The 15,577-nt window shown below is 29.6% G+C and overlaps 1 protein-coding gene across 2 annotated transcripts; it reads left to right on the top strand.

The window, feature by feature from the left end:
* Nucleotides 1-7,278: 7,278 nt before the first annotated feature.
* LOC100819792 (calcium-dependent protein kinase 1) lies at nucleotides 7,279-14,505 on the top strand. 2 transcript variants are annotated; one of them, XM_003535897.4, is made up of 8 exons: nucleotides 7,279-7,512; nucleotides 8,010-8,906; nucleotides 10,517-10,660; nucleotides 10,784-10,936; nucleotides 11,829-11,944; nucleotides 12,050-12,217; nucleotides 12,848-13,072; nucleotides 14,153-14,505. In XM_003535897.4, exons 2-8 carry the CDS (start codon nucleotides 8,090-8,092, stop codon nucleotides 14,273-14,275), a joined length of 1,746 nt encoding a protein of 581 aa, XP_003535945.1. In that variant the 5' UTR covers nucleotides 7,279-7,512; nucleotides 8,010-8,089; the 3' UTR covers nucleotides 14,276-14,505. The 2 variants fall into 2 exon arrangements, with proteins under 2 accessions (XP_003535945.1, XP_040862289.1); XM_041006355.1 differs by lacking the exon at nucleotides 7,279-7,512 and having other exon boundaries at nucleotides 7,526-8,906.
* Nucleotides 14,506-15,577: the final 1,072 nt, after the last annotated feature.

Genomic DNA, 15,577 nt, shown 5'->3' with positions numbered 1-15,577 from the left:
AGGGTGATGCTAGGTGCACCCGGCATTATTGCTGGTGCACCCAACATTTTAAGTGAATGGGTTAAAATGTCCTTCACTCAAGTTGATCCGTATGACTCATATGAATAAACTTGATCTGTATGAGTCATAGTTGATCCATATGAGTCATACGGATCAACTTGATCTGTATTTGTAATTTTAACTTACGGATTAACTTGATCCGTACTTATAACTTGCACATACGGATTAACTCACACACACCCAGCAAAATGCAGCATAATGGCGTACCTTAAATGCGGACGACGACGAAACAACCACCGCAACAATCATCACCCGTAACACTTTCACCTCGACCCAAGCGGCAACTCTCTCAACAATGAAAAACCAACACGAACCAACAACAGAGGGAGAAAGCGAAGAAAAAAACAATGGAGGCGTAAGAGAAAAAATAACACTGCAACCAACTTCAAAAGGAAGAAGACACCAGGGATATTTAGGGGATTAAAAAATTGTTGGGTGCACAAATAATAATGCTGGTGCACTAGCATCACCCAAGTATTAATGGGGCTTAAAAGCCCAAAAATTAATACGTGGGGTAGAGATCCCCATTACACCATATATTTTTTAATTGTTAAAACTAAATCTTTTGCTTCAATTTAATTGAAGTGTAAAATGATATTGATTTGTGGATGAAAGCTAGCATGATCCACTTCTACAAGTGATTTATTGTGGATCACTTTTGTAGACCATTGTATTCATCTGATTCCCACAACCATGTGGTGCACCCTTTGCACTAGATTATTTTTTCTTCTTCCTTTCCTTTTTCTCTCTCTGACCACCCTTCTTCGTCTGATCTACCCCCACAACATAACTCGTGGCCGATCAGCGTTGCCGGAGTTAACTTCCAGCGACAGCCAAAACACCCTACGTCCCTCTTCTTCTTAGCTAGCAAACTTACGTTTCCTTCAAATGTGAGATATTTGTAGTTTCAGCCAGTGGCACCGTCACCAACATCAGAGAGCAACGAACACATCAAACTTAAAATCAATACTCTGGAAAATAAGGAAAAAGCAGAAGAAAGAATCCAAAACCAAACAGATTAAACTACTGAAATCATAATAACCGCAATTACAATCAACAACGGCAATAAGGACCTCCCATCATTGACGGTGAGGACTTTGCAGGACCTTCATCGATGTCATCGTCAACCATCATGGGTTTGAAAACAGATTAAACTACTAAAATCATAATAACCGCAATTACAATCAGCAACGGCGATAAGGACCTCCCATCATTGACGGTGAGGACTTTGCAGGACCTTCATCGATGTCATCGTCAACCATAATGGGTTTGAACTTTTTCTTGAAAACAGACTTGCAATGGCAGCTCGCGTGGCTAGTGGAATAGATCTGTTGGTGTGATGGGTTATGGCAAATCTCATGGTGGCAGTGGCGGGTCTTGGTGGTGGTTTCTGGTTGTTGGACTGGTGATAGTGGTCCACCAAGGGCATTGCTACGTGCACCCAGCGTAATTGCTGGTACATCTTGCAATTTCGTGCTTTTTTCATTTTATCCTTCCGTAAAAGGATATGGATCAGCTAATCCGTAAGTCTCATACGGATTAACTTAATCTGTATGAGGCCCAATCCATTTTTTTAATTTTTTTTTCAAAAATATATTTTATTAATTAATTTAAAATTAATGGTCCAAGTAAGAGTTAAAGCTAACTTTCAAATTATTAGCATGATATTCTAACTAATTGAACTAATAGCTCAATTATGTTATAAAATAAATAATGTTATATATAATACTATAAATTTCTAATGTATATTTAATGTGCATGTAAATTTAAATAATAAAATTTGTGACAATTAATTTTGATATAACTTATATGAATTATTTAATCTGTATATTTTTTTATAAATAAAAAAATATTTACGATTAAAAAACATTAATTTATTAATTTTTTTTAAAAATACTGGTCACGTAATTCGTATGAGTAAAACTCATACTCATACGGATTAACTCATATGAATTATGTAATTCCTATAAGTTATACATTATACGTAATTCGTATAAGTTATATTGTAACTCATACGAATCACGTGATTCATAAGTGTTTTTTTTAATTTTTTAATTAATTAATTTTTTTAATAGTAAATATTTTTTTTTATTTATAAAAGAAATATATAGATTAAATAATTCACATAAGTTATATCAAAATTAATTGTTACAAAATTAATTATTTAAATTTACATCCACATTAGAAATTTTTAGTGTTATATATAACAACATTATTTATTTTATAACATAATTGGACTATTAGTTTTGCTGATTAGAGTGTTATAATAATAACTTGATCCGTATCCTTTTTACAGAAGGATAAAATGGAAAAATTGTTAAATTGCTATGTGTATCAGCAATTTTACTCGATGCATGTAGGAATGTCCGTCTACCAAAGATCACTTACCTTCATGGCCCACCCTAGACACCCTCTAAATCTGAATTATACCAGACTTAAATATAAGTATACTTAACTTACACGGGTTAAGAAAGTTGGATAATTCATTTAATTCTTCTAAAGATAAAAAATTTGTTTATTTTCTAAAGTATCTTTTATTGAAATTTGATATTAAAAATGAAAAGATGTTATTGGAATTATAATTATAATTAATTGAAAGAATTTTTTTGGATGATATTATTAAATAGGATCAAAGTAATTAAAATTTATTTATATTAAAGTTTGAAAATTCTTTTTTTTTTTCTTATATTTAGGTCTAGAGGCCGTATAATTTAGTGAAGGAAAAATTGTATAAAATATTTGATTGAAAATAAACTAGAAAAAATAATGCCAAAAATGAGTGGTTCAAAGTATTTAAATATTATTTTGTTAACTTAGAGCATATATAATGTATGGTTGTTTAAATAAGTTACTTATCATCATTTTGTAGGGCCTTGCAATTTTACATAGATTTAAATATTTTACATGAAATTCACTCCAATGTTAAGGTTACAAAAGTGAGTGTGATTAACTTAATTTGATAGGTCCTATAATGCTTGAAAAATATTCTATTTATGATATAAATTTGTTAAATAATGGTTGCTTATATAAGCAATGATGATTGTATAAACAAGTCATATTATCTACTTCACTGGTGAAAAAGGTTGAGTAAGGTTACATAGAGTTAAACAACTCATGCAAAATACTCGTATTGAAGATGCTTTTAGTAATGTTATGTCATAAGATTATTATATTTTTGTTAATTATTGATGAAATGGAATTAAATTTTTATGAGTTTAATGTTTATGTGTGAAATTTTTTACCGTCATCCAATCATACATCATCGTTAAAATTATTTTAAGATAATTATTTTAAAAGTCAATAAATTTACTACACATATTGAATTGTAATTGAACGACTGTGTAAAAATTTACCGTACACATGTCTAACCATTTTTTTTTCTCTTTTTATAACGTGAAAATTATGAAATTTAAATGCTCACTAAGTAAAATTAGAGGAAGTAGGATTGCACGTAAATGTAATTTGAATCAAATTTTTATGTTCGGTGATTGCACAGAATAAACATCCAGACATGTGAAGTGAAGATGTATTTTAAATCAATTGGGTTATCTACTAGAATTTGATATCAAGTTATTCATAAAAGAAAATATTAACATCCCATGTGCATCTTAAAAAAGAAAAACATGCGCAGATCGTGACAAAAGTTTCCTGTATGTTGAATAACATTTAAATCGAGTCGTTATATTTATATTTATATTAATATCACGTTCCATTGAAACATTGAATATATTTATATTTATATTTATATTAATATCACATTATAATTACAAAATTCATTTTCTTATTTTTCCCATTACATTAAATCGATCCTCTTACTTTTAATTTATTATTTGAGTCTCTTTATATTTTAAAAACATTATTTTAATCTCTAAATTGATTTTAAACGTTTATCGTTCAATTTTAAATTAGACTAAAAATATTTTCTTAAATAATAAAAACTTTAAAAAATATTTAAGGAAAGACTAGAATCATGATCCTTAAAGTAAAAAATATACTCTTTTATCACTACATTCAGGTATTAATTTAAATATTTGATATAAAATATAGTATTAATATAAATTTTATGTGAAAATAGTTTAAATTTTAATTTTTTTTAATTTATTAAATTTTAAATTTTTATATATTTTAAAATATAATATATAAGATTAAATTCTATTTTCAAATAAATTAGAATATGTATATTTATGTAAGTTTTGTTTTTATTTTATATATTATATTTATCTTTTAAAATAATACTGATTTAGTAAAAATATTTTTTATCTATATTAAGATATGTATGTTATTTATTATAATTTATTATAATATAGATAAAAAATAATATCAATAAATTACATGCATAAATATTTTAAAAGATAAAAAATACTGTCATTTTATTTAATTATATATCTTTACTATATAATTTAATTCTTTTTTAAAAAAATTCATACTTGATTAAATAAAGTTAAATATAAATACAAAATAATATTACAATAAATAATAAAAATATCTTAATATAGGTAAAAAAAATACTACCATTAAATCACATATATAAATATTAAAAAAATAATAAAATAATATGATTTTATGAAATTATAATTTATATATATATATATATATATATATATATATATATATATATATATATATATATATATATATATATATATACTTTATAAAATAAGTTTTGAATAGTGTCATAAAAATACATAAGAATATAAAAATATAACATATAAAATAAAATAAAGTTTATATAAGTATACATATTCTAATTTATGTGGAAATAAAATTTAATCTTATATATTATATTTTAAAAGATAATATATAAGATTATAAAATATAATAAATTAAAAAAGAATAAAATTTGAATTTTGAATTATTTTTATATAAAATTTATATTAATACTATATTTTGCATCAAATATTCAAATGAGCATTTATGTGTAGTGGTAAAAGAGTATCTTTTTTTTTTCAAGGACTATGGTTCTAGTTTCTCTTTAAGTATTTTTTTAAGTTTTTATTTTTCAAGAACACATTGATCAACTTTTAGTCTAGGGACTAAGATAGTGAATTTTAAAATATAGGAGGACTCAAATAGTAAATTAAAAATAGGGAGACTGATGTATTGTAATAAGCAAAATAGGGAGACAAATTAAGCCTTTTACTTTTTAGAGATTTTAGATAAAATTAGAAAAAAATTATAATTTTGGTCTACTTATAATTTTTTATTTAGAGTTTCAGCTCTCGCATTTTAAAAATAATATATGTAATTTTGATCTAATAGTTAATTTTACATATATTTTTTTCACTTGAACTCTAAATTTTTAATTCATTAGTTAAAAATAACTTAATTAGTTAAAATGTAAAAAAATGAAAAATTTTAGTTTCAACTAAAATTGTAGAGTTTTAAAATGTAAAGACTAAAATTTTGGGAAAAAAAGGAGTTATAATTGCTGATAAAAAAAAATTAAAGTTGAATCAAAATTACATTTTAATCTAACGGATGATTTGTTATTTTGATTGAAACAAATAAATTTGTTATTTTGATTGAAACAAATAAATAAAGGGTCTAATTGTGTATAAAATTTATCAAACTTTTTAGGACAGAAGCAAACCACACCTAGTTGATGTGGCCATACACTTTTTTTTTTTGGATAAACAAAAATTTATAAATATTAAGTCCTTAAGAAAGCATAAGGTATGCCTTTTTAGGATCAGCAAGATACAAGATAAACATTGAGTCATATTACAATGAGGCACCACAAAGAAAAAAGTTATTTAAGTACCTATTTAGGAAAATATTTGATAGACAACATTTATTTTCTAACAACTAGAAAAAGAAAAAAAATATTAATTAAGTGCTTTTAAAAAATAATTTATGTATCATCACTCATACAAACATAGCATGACAACAGTAATTACAACCAAACTTCCTTTTGCCAACTGATATTTTTTCAACTATTTTTCACCCCCACGATTATTTCAGCAAACAAAAAACACTTTGTGCACCGCCCCATTATCCCTTGTGCAAACAAAAAACACTTTGTGCAACGCAACATCTTGAATCCAACTATTCATTCCTTGATTTACCTCCTTACCTTATAATTCAATCAATTAACCAAATAGTTTAGGGACAATTCATAAACCACCCCGAAACCCAAGCTTTCATATTAATCTTTATAACTCAACTTAGGTATTCTTTTAGTTGCTCACAATTATTTGATTTTACGAAAGGTTAAAACTCTACCAAAAAACTTTTACAATTGATTTAATTGTTCACATACTTAAGAAGCACCAATCCACTATTTAAATCCCTAATTAGGCATAAGTCGTTAATTTTTTCATAATAATAATTGTATGGGAGAACTCAATTGAAGAATAAAATAAAAGTTTAGGGATCCGATTAAAAGAAAAAAGTTTAGGAACCTTATTGAAAATTTAATAAAATTACGACAACATGCGAATAAATTTAAATTAATATATTTTAAATTTAGAGCTTAATTTTTGTTTCAACTTTTGTATTTTCTTTCTTTTTATTTATTTTGTTTTTTTATGATATGGGCCATGATATGGTGGGGGACGCGGTGCCTTAAATTAAACAAAAAACAACTAATGAGGCTAATCAAGTCAAAACATTAAACCCGGAATTACCGCATTCCTTCCTTCAGACCCAAACGCGTTTGCCTTGCTTTTCCACTCACCTTGGCAACACATGCTATTGCTTTCTGTCTTAAATATTAGAAATATCACAAATGGAAATGCCACTTGCTTCTCATGCACTTATTTTTTTTAATGGAGAGAGAAAGATCCAGGACAAAATTATATTGATATTACATGTCTAAATAAAAATATTGTAACTAAAAATCAATTAATTTTACATTTTTGTAAAGTTAATTTATTTATTAAAATTTAGCAACTAGATTGATAAAATTGAATTTTAAAAATAAATTAATTGATAAAAGTTAAAAGCAGAAATTCAAAGTAAACATAAATTATTTTATATAGGCGAATACAAAATTTTTAATCTAATAAAAAAATAAAAAAGAAGATTGTTAAAATATGTGTTTTTTAATGTAAAAGACATGTAAACATCCTTTTATCGTTACATAAAAGATAATAATAAAATATTTCCAATACCTAAATCAACCAACTTAATTCAACCAATTGTTTCCATTGCAGAGAAATTAATACACTTTTTTCCCATTATCTTCACATCTATCTTTCTGTGACAAAAAAGTGAATCCGGAGAAGATTCATTTCCAACTTATTTTTTCTCTTTTCCATAGAATAATAAGCGTTTGAAAAAGAAAAATGGTATAAAAATGACAACCAACATAACATAACATAGAAATAAACGAAACGAAGTAGTGGAACAGGGTAAACTCAAACAAAACCAACCAAAGTACCAAACAAGACCAGAAGGCTTTGTATATCTACCTATCTGTCTAAGCCATTCATCAAAGCTCAACTGGACCAGGTATACTCAAGTTTGTTCCAACCTCTTCTTACCCCTTTCTCTATGCTTCATTCTTTTACTTCTCTCTCTCTCTTCTAGCTACCCTTTTACTCTTTCTAATAATTTCTTCAACTTCATTTATAGTCTTTATACTTTCTGATTTGTACTCTTTTGATGCCATTTTTTCTTCCTTTCAAAAGGGGTTCCCTTGAAGTTCTATAAAGTTCGATTCTTTGTTCTTTTCACTAACTTAGCACCTTTTCCTTTTTTTTCCTGCTTTTTTTTGTTTGTTAATATCAATCATTAGCTATTAAATATTATTTAATCTTCTCTTGAAGATAAAAAGATTTTCTTTCTGCTTTCTTGTCCAAGATATCACTCCTTTTGTTGGATGGTGTTGAATCTTTGGATTTTTGCTGATTGTGGCAAAATTTTGGTTCAGTATATGGGGTTTGACTTAGATTTTCATTAACAAGGACTTGAAGTTCATATTCAGATCTTGTATCTTGTGTTAACAGATGATGTAGGCTCTTAGATCCGAGTGATGAAAGTTGGATATTTGATATCAGTATCACAAAATTATTCAGTGTGAAGCAATATGGGGAACACGTGTGTTGGTCCTAGCATTTCAAAAAATGGTTTTGTTCAATCAGTTTCTGCGGCGATTTGGCGGTCCCAATTGCCTGAAGGTTCAGTGTCTAATAGAGAATCTGTAAAAGAGGAAGCAACTAGTGTGCCCGAATCGCCCTTGCCTGTCCAAAACAAGCCTCCTGAGCAGATAACTATGCCGAAACAAGAAGCCAAACAAGAGGGAAAATCAGAAATAGAACCGGAAAAGGAACAGGATAAGAAGAAACAGAAGAAACGTGGTTCAGTGAAGAGAGTTTCTAGCGCAGGGCTTCGTGTTGATTCTGTGTTGCAAAGAGAGACCGATAATTTCAAGGAGTTCTTCACTCTTGGGAGAAAACTTGGACAGGGTCAGTTCGGGACAACGTTCTTGTGCGTGGAAAAGGCAACAGGGCAGGAGTACGCCTGCAAATCTATTGCAAAGAGGAAGCTCGTCACCGATGATGATGTCGAGGATGTGAGAAGAGAAATTCAGATAATGCACCACTTGGCCGGGCATCCTAATGTTATATCCATCAAAGGTGCATATGAGGATGCCGTGGCTGTTCATGTTGTGATGGAATTATGTGCAGGTGGAGAGCTTTTCGATAGGATTATTCAGCGTGGCCATTATACCGAGAGACAGGCAGCCAAGCTTACTAAGACTATAGTTGGCGTTGTGGAAGCTTGCCATTCTCTTGGTGTGATGCACAGAGACCTTAAACCTGAGAATTTTCTCTTTGTCAATCAGCACGAGGATTCCCTTCTCAAAACCATTGACTTTGGATTATCTGTCTTCTTTAAGCCAGGTACTTTCGGATGGTCTTACTATATAGTATTGTGATTAAATAAATAGTTTTGTTAACATTAGTCTTTAAGGATGATTTTAAGCAACTAAAAGTAAAACTGTTTTATTGAGAAAGAAAACATTTATTATATTAGAAATACAAAATTTTCTGATAAAAACTTCCAATTTTAGTTGATTATAATTAGTCCTTAGGGATAATGTTAACGACACCCTTAATCAAATACAGAGGAAGCTATCATTTTGGTCCCTAAAAGTTTAGTTTATCTCAATTTAGTTTGACTGCAAATTTATGTTGTAAGATCTACAAGAAGAGTATGAAATTTATACGAACATGGGCAGGTTGAGATGAATTGAAACATTAAAATTCAAGTAATATGACTAGGTTGTAATGAATTGAAACATTTATAGACTTGATAAAATTAGAAGGTTTGAGGGACCAAATTGAGAAAAATCATACGTTTTGAAGACCAAAATGGTAGCTTCCAATAAATTTTTATGTGAACACATACACTCAGACAGGACTGAAGTACAGGTGGGGATGGAGATATCATCAGATGCTGAATTTGATCTGAAGGCTTTGATTTTTATTATCTTGAATTTTGTGATTTGCTTAATTTTTTATTTGCAATATTTTTCATAGAACAGGATTAATATTTCAAGGTGCTTGGCATTTGAGGATATGCAATGCGTTGCTATGCTTGTGTATGAAATTGTTAAGTGCATTTGTCCTACGGAATTTTTAGTTTTCAAAGGGATCAGTAATTTTCATTGACTTTTTGAAATCTTTTGAAGTTTAGAAGACTTCTCCATCTTCTATATGCTAGGTTCCTATCAAGAACAGAAACTCCTACTTAGATTTTGAGGACTTCTGTGAGCATTACTTACTTTCTAAAGTGCTATGAATTCTTCATAGAAAATCATCGTAATTGTTCATGTATCTACTATCTAGTTTAAATTTGAAATGTGTGTTTCTTTGAGATTTACTGTCAAACCTGCAATTGTCGTTTATAACCATCTAAGTGTATGTTTGGATATGCGGTGCAGTCATCCCAAATCGATTTCTTTTTTCATGGTTACAATGAAGCAACTCTTCATTGATTCTATTTTTTCAATTATCCACCACTATTTTTGCTGGTGGAATCAATTCTGCACTCTGCAAGGTTTCCAAACATGCACTAAGTAGACTTCTTTATACTGCAGTTAGTGTTAGGTCTGATGAGCTGTTAATTTTCCAATTCTTTCTTCATTTATGTTTAGCGTATATAATATGAAATCTTTAGAACTGCAAATCAAATTTTCTTCATAAATAGACATATGTAGTGAGAGGAGTTAATTTTGGGTACTATATAATATACATGGATGACTAAGAATTTAAGATTAAAAGTTAGTGGTTATATGACCACTTAAAAAGTCATGTGTATTATCTGTAGTAATAAAATTTAATGGTCAAAACTCATTATTCTCGCTTGAGTTATATAGATATAGATACAGTTTATCAGGCTTATAGAATTATGCGAGTCATGAACTTTTCATTATTTTAACTGAAGCTTTGTTCAAGTTGAAGAAGTAATTTGATTCCATGGAGAAAAACCGATGATCTTTCACTTCCAGGTGATATATTTAATGATGTGGTGGGCAGCCCATACTATGTTGCCCCGGATGTTTTGCGAAAGCGTTATGGTCCTGAGGCAGATGTTTGGAGTGCTGGTGTTATCCTTTACATTCTTTTGAGTGGAGTACCTCCATTTTGGGCTGGTGAGATCTTTTGTATTTATTTGGACAGTGTAATTATGACCTCTATTCATATAAATTTATGCCTTTTTTTTTTCTGATTATTAATTTTCCCTCCGTCTTTGTGTGGTTCATATGGTTGTGTAGAAAACGAACAAGGAATATTTGAACAAGTTCTGCGTGGTGATCTTGACTTTTCTTCTGATCCCTGGCCTTCAATTTCTGAAAGTGCAAAAGATTTAGTAAGAAAAATGCTTGTTCGCGACCCTAGAAGGCGGTTGACTGCACATCAAGTATTATGTAAGAAAAGTTTTACTAATTGATTATTCAGTCATGAGTTTGGCATTACTTTGGTCCTTTCAAAAGATCTGGAATTAGTTGAACAATACTGATTTTAAATATTGTGGTTTGGCAATAACTTCTTGTGACAGTTAGTCCATGTTTGTCTCTAACTTCCATTTTCCTGGCCAAGATCATCATTATGTAGCTCTGTAAACTAGCTACCCTACATCTGCCGCAGAAAAATGGCTATATTAACCAACATTTACCTTATATGGCTCTTAGCATACAAGTCTTGTATGCTTTGACATTGAAAAGTCTTGGTGCCCCAGAAGTGCTATAACTATGAAGAGATTTATTTGTGTAATAAACTAACTTCCCAAACCATGTTCTTGACATGTCATATCGTAACATATTTTGCCACTTGATCTTTGATTTACCATTCAACATTTTTTTATCATCAGCTGGAAGTTGGAACGAACAGTAAAGACTATATTCTGCATAGGGTGTAAACAGTGCATTCTTTTGTTTATAGTGCTGTGTTAAAAAGAAAGTATATTTTGCATAGATAATAGATCAAGTGTTCATTTTAAACACTTCGAGTTCCAAACATTTACCAGTAGAAACATTTATTAGTATTATTTTAGCGCTAAAATAATGTCTCTGCAATATGTGATGCTTGCGTGCTGGTTGTATGGCCTTTTTTTTTGTATCACAAGATTGATGGGGCTTCTCCTTAATAATAGGGAAGTATAATAGTTCCTCGGTGCTATCATGGATTAACCATTTATATGCTTCATAGGAAAGCCCAAGCTGACAATAAATTTTACAATAATCATTACCAAATTTGAAATAGTATGGTATTCCAAGAAACTCTGTTTATTCTTGCTTATATAAGTTCAACTCCTTGTAGGTCATCCTTGGATTCAAGTTGATGGTGTAGCTCCTGACAAGCCACTTGATTCTGCCGTATTAAGTCGCTTGAAGCAATTTTCTGCTATGAACAAGCTCAAAAAAATGGCCCTTATAGTAAGTATCTGGATGTCGAAATTTGAAAGTCATTTGTTATGTGATTTGAACTTAATTGATATATAAAATAGAGTATGGACTTAATCATCATTTTTCTTTTTGCAGATTATTGCAGAGAGCTTATCTGAAGAAGAAATAGCTGGCTTAAAAGAAATGTTCAAGATGATAGATGCAGATAACAGTGGTCAAATCACTTTTGAAGAACTTAAAGCTGGTTTGAAAAGAGTCGGCGCTAATCTTAAGGAGTCTGAAATTTATGATTTAATGCAAGCAGTAAGTGCTTTTTAAGCTTATTTTATAAAATAAAAAGAAACAAGTGGTATTACTTAGATTATGGTGCACAAAATAAATAAGAAGTGAATATCTTTTACAATAGTTAAGCTTTCTATAATTAAACATGGCCTTAATTTTTACCATTCATTTTGGCTGTTTCTTTTGCATGAATTTTCATGCCCTTAAATATTTAGATCTCCCATCCAAGAAGTTAGAGGAAGGGTTGATCATAATATAGTAATGAGTGATTCTTCATTAATATTTTTTTGCAATTCCTAATTTGTAATTTTAAATGTGGCTGTTATTTGGTAGTCATTTTGTTTGTGCTACTACTATTAAAATAATTATAGATAGTGACTTTTCGTAAACAAGTGTATCATTTGTTTTTTGTTCATATATCAGATGCCACTGAAGCCATGAACTTTGATATTACAAATAAAATTTACCATATTCAATAAAATATGTTGGGTAGCTAATATAAAATCATAGAAAAAACTGAATCAAAATTGGGGAAGAAGGGTTATGATGTCTCTTAGAACATTTACTTTATCATAGATTCATAGTAATAATGCATTTGGTTTATTAGGCTAACTCAAATCTCTCACATATTGCCATGACTTGAAATTGTAGGCTGATGTTGATAACAGTGGGACAATTGATTACGGCGAGTTCCTTGCTGCAACGTTGCACCGCAACAAAATTGAAAGAGAAGATAATCTATTTGCAGCCTTTTCTTACTTTGATAAAGATGGAAGTGGCTATATTACTCAGGAAGAACTTCAACAGGCTTGTGATGAGTTTGGCATAAAAGATGTCCGTTTGGAAGAGATAATCAAGGAAATTGATGAAGATAATGTAAGTGCCTTACATTTCTGTATGGTTCCTCTAATATCTTGAGTACAAATGAAAACTACCTAGCTTTCTTTTCCTTTCTAGCTAACCCCTCAATATCTTCAGCTCAAGACTTCCCTTGATTAAAAGGAGCACTAATGTTATAAAAAAGGGTTAATGATGTTTTTAGTCCTTGAAAAGTTTCTAAATTTTGCTTTCAGTCTCCTACTTTTAAAAACAATAGTTTTTGTCCTTGTATTTTTTAAAATACCTAAACTTTAGTCCCTAGAGCTAACACTTTTTCCCCTTATAGATGGACCAAAATTTGGGTATTTTAAAATTATAAGGACTAAAACCAAAATTTTAAAATTTTGCAGGGACTAAAAACATCATTAACCTTTAAATAGAGGAACATTAGTATTATAAAAAAGAAAAAGGAACACTAATGACTTTTGTTGGTATAACGGAATTTAATTAACATTTCTTTGTAGAAACTTTCCTCCATACGTCAAAGGCCTTCATGTATAGCTGACAATGAATCTTTTTTCCTTTGGCTTAATTACTGTTTTAGTCATTCAATTTGAGGGTCTTGTATTTTTTAGCCCTTGAAATTTAAATTTGTCTTTTTAGTACTTGAATTTTTTAAATTGCTCTTTTTAGTCATTCCCAGGATAAATTGACGTGGCAGTTTTTATCCACCAGAATTTGATTTTTAATTTTTAAAATTGTCACAAAGTATCAATTTATCCCAAGAGGGACTAAAAGGTGCAATTTTTAAAATTTAGGGACTAAAAAACCTTTAAATTTCAGGAACAAAAAAAAAAAACGGGACCCCAAATTGAAGGAATAGAGCAGTAGTTAAGCCTTTTCCTTTAGAGAATTGGTTTGACTTAGAAAATACCAAGATTGCTAATTATTTTGGACATCATTTATCTGGCATCCTGATGCAGACGTTTCTGTTGTTTGTGTGTACATTTAAACCCATCACACTAATGTATTGTGCTATGTTCAATGTTTTGCTAAAAAGTTGAACACCCTTTAGCAAGAATCTGATGCTTCTATAGAATCCATACACTTATGATTAATGTCTACTTTCATATGTAGGATGGACGCATAGATTACAATGAGTTTGTGGCTATGATGCAGAAAGGAAATCTTCCAGCGGTTGGTAAGAAGGGCCTAGAAAATAGCTTCAGCGTTAAGTTCAGGGAGGCATTAAAATTGTAGTTTTCATTGTCATCATTGAGTTTTTTTTTTTTTTTTTGGTGCTCTTTATTACCACACATCCCTCCTTTTCACTTTGAAGGTTCAAGATTTTATTCATAGTGCAAAGTGTTTGCATGGGGATATTTAGGTGGGCCTTTTCATCTCTGCAGTTATTTTGTTTGCGTCCAATTTAAAATGGATTTTTGTAATTACGAGAATATATTAAAAAGAGATATCTTTTTTTATTATTATATTAAAAAGAGATATCTGGTGGAGTATTACTATTAGAGAGGAAATAGATTATTTGAATTGAATTGACACATAAATGACGGTTTAACGTGGTCAGTTTTATTATACTCTTTTAAGTATGAGGGAATATTTATATTATGCAAGAAATAAAAGGTGTTATGGTGAAACATGATATAGGGATCCTTATTCGAGAAAGGAACAAAACTCTACAAAGTGAATTTCATACAACACTCTAATGCTTACTAAGTTGAGTGAGTTAAGATAAATTTCTCAATCATTATTTTACAGGAAACGAAAAGTAAAGATAATGAGTTACGAGGGTAAAATAACTATTTTTTATAAGCTAAAATTATGTACGTACTTCAAATTTTTTAAGTTTCATCATTTAACCTCTTTATATATATATATATATATAAAACTTTCAATGATTTAGATGTGACAAATTGAGTGCTTGAATCAATTGGTACAAATTTTTTGAACTTAATGATCTCAACTTCGAGTCTTAGATATATACTTTAGGAATAAACAACAGCCACAATCAAGTCACAATTGAAAAAAAATAAAAGAATAAATAAAAGTGTTGGGTTAGTTCGGGTAGTTATTCGGATTGAGTCAATGCAAAAAATAAAATTTAGTTAAAAACATATAGGAATAAGTGGGTTCAATTTTAATTTTTTCTTCGTCAGAAATCGAACTCGTTTAATTAGGAAATAGATTAAGCTCATAAGTTGACTTTGTCATACTTCAAAGCCTAAAAACTTTTTAAGTGGTCACAAAGTCAAAGATTAAGTTGTCACATGCTAGAGCTTTCTCTCTTCAACTTCAAACAATTGTTCTCATTCATTTCTCTTTGTTTAGTGTCTTGTTTTTGTTTTCTTTCTCTAGGCAAAACATGATAGGCAATGATCAGCTTGTGGTCATCATTGGTGGAGGTGTCGCAGTCAGTTTGAGATGTTGAAACTTTGGTTTTGTTCATCTGCAAAGCAATTTAAAGGATGAAAGCAAAAGTGTACAAAGCTAAAGAAATTTCACTATTTCAATTATCAGTGTGCATGTTGCTTGCGACGAGCTTGG

Source organism: Glycine max, chromosome 10 (assembly GCF_000004515.6).
Source record: "Glycine max cultivar Williams 82 chromosome 10, Glycine_max_v4.0, whole genome shotgun sequence".
In the NCBI taxonomy this organism is placed as follows: Eukaryota; Viridiplantae; Streptophyta; class Magnoliopsida; order Fabales; family Fabaceae; genus Glycine; species Glycine max.
This window is presented reverse-complemented; position numbering and strand designations above follow the sequence as displayed.

Coding starts and splice junctions, on each gene's coding strand:
- LOC100819792 (XM_003535897.4), top strand. CDS start 8,090: ATGGGGAACACGTGTGTTGGTCCTAGCATTTCAAAAAATGGTTTTGTT. Junction 11,945..12,049: donor TCAAAAAAATGGCCCTTATA/GTAAGTATCTGG, acceptor TTCTTTTTGCAG/ATTATTGCAGAGAGCTTATC. Junction 12,218..12,847: donor TTTATGATTTAATGCAAGCA/GTAAGTGCTTTT, acceptor TTGAAATTGTAG/GCTGATGTTGATAACAGTGG.